This window comes from Mchenga conophoros, linkage group LG23, assembly GCF_057382185.1.
Source record: "Mchenga conophoros isolate Kocher_MC1m ecotype Shallow Benthic linkage group LG23, M_conophoros_male_GT1.1, whole genome shotgun sequence".
Classification (NCBI taxonomy): Eukaryota; Metazoa; Chordata; class Actinopteri; order Cichliformes; family Cichlidae; genus Mchenga; species Mchenga conophoros.
This window is the reverse complement of record NC_140547.1, coordinates 12,289,981-12,297,932: the sequence shown is the minus strand read 5'-3', so window position 1 is coordinate 12,297,932 and position 7,952 is coordinate 12,289,981. Positions and strand designations below refer to the sequence as shown.

Genomic DNA, 7,952 nt, shown 5'->3' with positions numbered 1-7,952 from the left:
CTTTCAGCATGGACACAATTCAAAGATAAAAAGGAATCACAACAGCCACCACTGATATTAAAGAAATATTTCTCCACAAGCAGTTGGCATGGCTGACTTTTGTTTCAGTCTACATGTGTACCAAAGCATGAATTGTGGGGATTTAAGACACACAAAAAACAAAACAATGGACAACAATGCTCATATTGGGCTAGATGAAGAAAGATAGTTAAAAAGTGAAGGCTCAGACACAGAGTGTAGTGCAGTGACTCTTGCTTGTGATCAGTATGTCAGAACTGCAGGCAGAGTGCATGCCGTGAACTGTTAGTGGGGCAGACATCTCACTGTGAGTAGGAAGCATTTGAAATCAGCTTTGGATCCAACCACCTTATTAAGATGCTTGGCAATTTAGACATAGTGAATAACTGGAGTGCTCTTTGACTTAAAGAGGTTATCTATCATAAACAATATTAATAGCGTCTTCTCTGCTCAGAAGAGTACCAATTAATTTGAATCGTTGGTGAAAAGCTGGAAAATATTCCTGCATGAAAGTCTCACTCCAGTCGTGCATGTGAGCATTAAAGTCCCCTGAATATATGAAGTCTTTCTGACATTTATCATTCATTTTAGGTTTTTGATTTTTAAGAATAATTTGTTTTACAGGATTTGTATGACTAAATAAAATGTGTACTGACTACTATCGATGAACTATTTAGAGCTGTGAGATGTAGCAATTCATAGTAATTCCTTTACTGACAACTAACTGGAGGCTGATGTGGCAAAAGAAGGAAATCTAAGATATTTTTAAGCTTAACTAAGCACACAGTGCAACAGGAAATTCCAAAAGCAGGCCGCAAAGATGATTTTATGATGTATCCCAGAAAGAAAACTGAAAACCAAGGGTTAAAACTGTTGTTACTCTGACCCAAATCCTGCTTCACTACAGGCCTCAGGTGAACTCAGACATTGACAAGGTTGAAAAAGAGAACAAAGCAGGGAGGTAAAAACACTGAAAGCCACATGGATCTAAGCTTCTAAGAAATAAACTAGGGGAGGTAGCAACAATAAACTCACACCACACAACAGAGAGGTAGACAGAGGACGGGAAATGAGAAAAGAAACACTCAGCAAAACAAGGAGTACGGATTACAACAAAAATCAGTCTGGAAGCAAACATTAGTGTCTGTGTAATCCCTTCTAAAAGTCTCGATTTCTGCCTGCGCAGAACAAACTGCAGTCCTGGAGTTTTCAAACTAAAACTGGGTCAGGAGCTTTTTTGAACACTCTCTATTTCGGCGGCACTTAAATCTCTAGCAATATTTTCTGCCCTTGCTCTGAATTCAGTAAGAGTAAGAAACAATATTGGTATAAATGACGTTTTAGTGGACAGATTAAAAAGAGAACAGGGCTATAATTCAGCAGAGTGCTTTTGGATGAGTGTGGAGGGTGGTGGTGAACATGGATCAACACAGACCTACATCCAAAAAGCAGAGCAAACCAATGAAGCACTGAGCGCCACCAGAATTGGAAGCTCAACTCGACACTAAAGCTAAGAAAATGTCACACAGGTATAGACTGGTGTCGTCCTTACAAATGCATGCAATATCTACTAAAACACTCAATGCTCAGGTCTGGTTACATTTTTTGTGATTTTAAAGAGACGATTATGATGAACTTACCCTTAGAGCTTCTGAGAGAAAGTTTAGCAGAATTTGGGACCAATGGTGTTAAAGTGTTCTAGGCAAATGTTTGACAGCGGAATTGAATCTCCAGAGTACAGCCTACACCAAATATTAGCCTAACAGATGACAATCTGAAATTGTTGGTTTTCCAGCCCTGGAATGGCAATCATTCTCAAGGTGATCCGGACATTTAGCCTGGGGCCAGCTCTGTTAACTGGTAGCCATATGCTCTAACGTGGGATTTTAACGCCATCAGTATTCAGTAAGTAACAGCCTGTCCTGCAGAGGCAACACAACTGTTAATTAATTCAAGGAGGCAATCAGAACTCAAGGTGCAGTCAGTTCAAAAACAGATCCATGTAATCATTCTGTCTTTTTTAATGATCTGCAGGATGAATGAACAGTCAAAGGTATTCTCATAGGTGAATTAAACAGAGGTCACAGCAACAGCAAAATGAAAAATGTTGTCATTCAGCCACAGCGTTTTTATGTTCGCTCGCTTAATGCAAGTTCAGATTTGCATGAACAATCAGAACAACTCCATCAGCCATCAAGCTAGGGTATATATATACATACATACATATATATATATATATATATATATATATATATATATATATATATATATATATATATATATATATATATAGTCAAACTCCAGCATCATGTCACTTCTTTTCAGTGAATAAAGGGAAGGCATATCAGCTAGGATTACCTTAGGTTTCCGTCACGTCTTTAGATCTCTTTTCATTTATCACGACAGTGTCTACGTGAACCATGTCTACTCAAACAAAGCTTGTCCGTTTCAGTGGGTAACTAAACTTTCACACATGTATCTGTATGTCACTGTAAACTGCTTTTCTGGATGCAGATGTTGGGTCGCTTCTCGCCCTTTGGACATTTAGGTTTTATGGCAAGAAGCATAAATTAGAGACTTAATTTATTCTCTGATATCCAAAGCAGTTTTCTTTGCTTTAACACCATATAATTATTCTTGGCCTTTCCGCGTTTCTATTACAGCCGTAATGAAAGGTGTTTCGCAGCAATATGATGAAACAACACACCATCAGTCATAACATGGCACACTGTGAAACATGGTCAACACCCAAAATATCTGTGCAGGTGGAGTGTTGAGCATGAAATCCCTTTTATCAAGAACACGGGCGTTTCAGTCTCCTTTCATGATGTTAAACCAAGGTTCTCTACAGAAATGTCTCTGCCCTTTCCTGACTATAGCAGTAGCAGAGCACACGTACTTCTGTCTCATGGTCTGTTGAAGATGTTGAGGCAGTTGTATCTATGAGAATATTAGACTACGCTGCATCCTGACACGCATGACACTAAAAGCGTACCCAGTGCAGGAGTCCTGACCACAGATCAGTATGTGACAAAAGCAAGAACAGGTTGCAAGAAAAGTGTTTTGGTGTGCAACCTGTGAAATATCTGTGGCTCACTGAGAAGCCCAGTGTTCTTCATCACAGATTTAAATGCTTTAAACATTAAACCAGTCACACTGTCAGCGCCTACGCATTTGGAGGTTTAAGGATTGTTAAGATGACAAGAAGTGAGTTCCAACGGATTAAAAGTGTGCAGATTATTATTATTTTTTTCATCTTGTCTTGTCTTTTTAATTTCTTCAGAAAGTTACAGGGAGGGATTACTTCCAGACACAGGAAATGCTCCTCAAAAACTCAAGGAAACTGAGTAAAACACTGGTAATATAGTTTGTGTTAGAGTCCCCTCAGTTAATGAGAAAAGAAAAAAAGTTACATTTGATCAAAGTAGCTCTGCAGCGTATTATTGGAGTTAATAATGTGACACAAAACCACAGATTCAGAACCCTCACAATATCATGCAAATTAAACTACTTCTATGCTCGAGGTTGTTTTACACTGACTGGACACCATGCAAGTTTCCTGTAGCCCTAGTTTCCTGTTCCTAGCTGACAGGACTGGTACCTGGTATGGTTCCCTGCTGCTATACCCCATGAGCCCCAAGGTTTAATATACTGTGCATTTAGACATGCTCTTCTGCTTACCTTGATTGTGATAAGAGTGACAAATGTAGAGTCTTGCCTGTGGCAATCAATAAGGCATTTTCACCCAGACAACTGCTGCTCACTGAATATTCTTTTTTTTTTTGAGGGGGAAACCTTAGAGATGGTTATGTGGGAAGATCAATGTGGATCAGCAGTTTCTGAGAAACTCAAACTACCAGCAACCATGTCATGTTCAGAGTCACTTACATCATCTTTCTTCCCTCTTCTGGTGCTCGGTTTGAACTATAGCCGGCCATCTTGACCATTGTTTGTATGTTGGCTGCTTTTTCTTCTATTCTTGTGATTCCACACTGGTTTAATCTATGAACAGCAGTGTTGCATGTTTTTCTGTCCATGTATATTATTCTACATAAGCTGTGTGTTTGGGACCATAAAGACATAAAGTGTCTACCAATCACATGTTTCCAAGTGACATTGTATGGTGGATCAAAATCTGATGGTACTTTTCTGATATCATAATTCCATCAGTTTTGATAAGATCCCCAAAACCACTGGGTAAACTGCAGTCCGAAACCATGGCAGAGCCTCCATGTTTTACGGATCATCATCGTTTATTTATATAGCACTTTAAAAACACACCTGGTACACCAAAGTGCTGTACAATACAAATGTAAATATAGGAATAAAATAACAAAAACCAGACATAGCAATAAAAATGTCAGTTACCCACAGAGTTAAAAGCCAGGGAGTAAAAATAAGTTTTTAATCAGGACTTAAAAACTGGCACTGATGTACGGATGGCTGTAAACACTCACCGTTGTACCTCTTTTGACCTCCATTGTAAATTTCAATGACAATTTGAAGCAAAAAGTTCACATCTGAATTCAACTCTCAATGAAACCAGTACTCTCAAATCGTGTGTCAGGATTGGATTTTTTCTTGTTTGTGGAGGACTGGCCAATCAGATACTGTTTATCTGTTTTGTTCTTCATTTGAGGTCTGCCACTTAACCTGTGTAGTTTAGACCTTTTTATTTAATTATTTTTGTTTTCAAGGAGAACTGTTCCTCCCTTCATCGCCCCGCGGTGCATTTTCTATGCGTTAGTGATTCATAAGTCAGTGTCAAGTTTCATAACAAACAAATATTAAAAATCCTCTCAAATGGTCAGCTCTACAAATAAATGAAACAGTCAGTGTTGAAAGAAAATCTTTTTTTTTTTTTGTTGTTGTTGTTGTTTGCTTTTTCGGGGGGGGGGGGGGTTGCTCAAGACGACTTTTTGAAATTACTTTATGGGAAGCAAAATATAAAGAATTGAAGGGTGGTTTGAGACTTTTGCACAGAACTGTATATGTCTAAACGACAGGTGAGATGCTACTGTGTGATTGGCTGATTAGATATCCGCTTCGAAGAGGAGGTGACGAAGTGTCCCTAACAAAGTGGAATCGTAAGTCTGTGATTAACGCGCTTATACGACTTCGGAACTTCTAGGTAGTATTGTTTCTGGCTAATATTTCTTAGCTGCTGGCATAATAATAAACGTTACACGGGTACACGTGGTTTCACCGCCTTTAAATTCGCCTTTGATGCTAATCAGAAACATAAAAATGATGCTGTGTCCTTGATCCTTGTCCTTCAGCTCCTCAACAAACGTCCCGAACGATCACGTCAAACACAGCGCCGTGTACAGTCAGTCCGCTCTGTGCATATTTTATGCGTACACTGTCTCCACGTCTCCAAAAGCTCCTGTTCACAGGTGACACTGTACAAACAAGATTATGGATGTGCCACTGTCCTGTCAAAATACATTAAGACTCAGCGCTGACGGACATTCTGGGAGACTTTGATGTGGCTGCGGCTGTAAGAGCGCGGATTCGCTCTGGTCCTATCATCCTCTTGGTGAGGTGAAGAGCGTCAACGGCGGGGCAGAGCTTTGCGCGTTCACGCGAAACCTATAAACGGACGTGGCGCGCGGAGAGCTGTGAGTAGTGTGTGGAGAAATGAGGAGAGAATAACGGCGGCAGAGGATGGCATCTACAGCGCCATGGGAGATAATCTGATGACACATGCAACAGAAATGCTGCAAATGCCATCTGCACAAACTTTTTTCTCTGTGTTCTGAAGACACGGCAGCTCTTCAACTTTGCCCTACGAGGTGATATGTGAGAAGGAGAGGCCAACCATGCAGCTGAATGAGTCTGGGGTTCAAACGGTGGCACCCGAGCCATGTCAGCAACAAATACTACAGGACGACTACAATGGGAACTGCAGCGAAGGTTCCACCACTAACATGTCACTGCACTGCTGGCTGCAGCTCCTCACCAAGGAATCTATCATGGAAATTCAAGGAGACAGCTCCAGTGTAGTGGTACGTGTGATGATAGCGTGTGTCTACTCTATCGTCTGCGCTCTGGGGCTGGTGGGGAATTCACTGGCTCTGTATCTGTTGCACTCCCGTTACAGGCAGAAGCAGTCGTCCATCAACTGCTTTGTGATGGGGCTGGCTATCACAGATCTACAGTTTGTTTTGACCTTGCCTTTCTGGGCAGTGGACACAGCCCTGGACTTCCGCTGGCCGTTTGGTCGTGTGATGTGCAAACTCATCAGCTCTGTCACCACCATGAACATGTATGCCAGTGTATTCTTCCTCACAGCTATGAGCGTGGCACGTTATTACTCCATCTCCTCCGCACTGAAGATACACAGCCGACGGACAGCAGCTGCCAGAGCCAGGTGGACCAGCCTGTGCATCTGGGCTGTTTCTTTGCTGGCCACTTTGCCTCATGCCATCTACTCCACCAGTGCCCAAGTATCTGATGAGGAGCTTTGCCTGGTGCGCTTCCCAGACTCTGGCAGTTGGGATCCACAGCTCCTTCTGGGTCTATATCAGCTTCAAAAGGTCCTAGTAGGTTTCCTTATTCCTCTAGTTATAATCACCGTCTGCTATCTGCTGCTGCTTCGCTTCATCCTAAGCCGGCGCATTGCAGGTGCAGCGGGCCCAGAGGCAAACCAAAGCCGGCAAAAGCGTCATTCCAAAGTGACTAAATCCATTGTCATCGTAGTTCTCTCCTTCTTTCTCTGCTGGCTTCCTAATCAGGCACTGACACTGTGGGGTGTGCTCATAAAGTTTGACCTTGTGCCCTTCAGCAAAGCTTTCTACAATGCACAGGCCTATGCTTTCCCTCTGACTGTTTGCTTGGCGCACACCAACAGCTGCCTCAACCCTGTGCTCTACTGCCTGATCCGCCGGGAGTTTCGGGCAGGCCTCAAGGAACTTCTCCTGCACGCCACGCCATCTTTCAGGAGCCTGACTCATCTGCTGCGTCGCAAGGCCAAAGTGGCTGAGGCACCACCTGTTTTGGTGCTGGTCCAAATGGATGTCTGACTGGGATGACTGGGGAACTCGAAACATTCCACCTGCGGTACTATTGATCTGTTTACCAAGAGGGCATATGTCTCACCTACTCTGTCGATGCTGAAAATCGCATTTCTTTAAAAAAACAAACAAAAAAAATGCAGAATTATAATGTACTGCACGGTAGGATGTGCCTCACTTCTACTGTGTTTCTCAAGATTTTCTCTGCATCACATATTTCTGTTGTTACAGTTGTTCACTGTTTCAGTCTCCCCGCTTCTGTCGAGCAATACTGCTCTCGTGTCATGGACATGTATAGCTGTTAATCCGAAGTGAGATTCAAATAGTTGCAGCACTCAGGCGTAATTTTTTTTTAATGCATACTGGTAAATTACTGTGTTTGTGTTTGTTTACTGGTACAAGTGTGTAATTCTTTCGTCAGTATAATCAATGGAACAAATGGAATCAAAATAATTAATTTAAAAAAAACAGGACAGTGATGCTTACAAGTGTTTGCTTTATTTAAAATATCATAAAAGAAAAGAGCAATTTAATCGCCTGTTGTTGTATCTGTGGAAAAACGAAAGAAATGAGCAGGGGGGGGGGGGGGGGGGGGGGGGGTAGAATTTGTACATTTTATTTTTGTAGATGTATGGAGTAAAATAGTAGTGCTTGTTGCATTGTCCTGGAGAAATGACTCATCTCTTGTGAAAAAATAAAAGGCAAATAAAATGTACAAGAGCTAAAATCAATTTCCTGAGCTTTTCGGGGTAAGGCAGCATGGCATCAAAGACTTCAGCGTAATGAGTGCATAGTTAGTAAACGTCTCCCTTGTGGAAAGCTTTGAGGATTAGGACTTGAAGTGATCCATTTAAGATTTTATACCCCTGTGCAGCAAATAGTATATGATTCATATTTGAACTGAGCACGTATACTGTG

General features: G+C 41.6%; 1 protein-coding gene across 1 annotated transcript; it reads left to right on the top strand.

The window, feature by feature from the left end:
* The first annotated feature begins 5,659 nt into the window (after positions 1 to 5,659).
* Positions 5,660 to 7,594, top strand: rxfp3.2b (relaxin family peptide receptor 3.2b). The gene has a single exon (XM_085264537.1). The coding sequence runs from the start codon at positions 5,841 to 5,843 to the stop codon at positions 7,041 to 7,043; it is 1,203 nt and encodes a 400-aa protein (XP_085120663.1). The 5' UTR covers positions 5,660 to 5,840; the 3' UTR covers positions 7,044 to 7,594.
* The last annotated feature ends 358 nt before the right edge of the window (positions 7,595 to 7,952 follow it).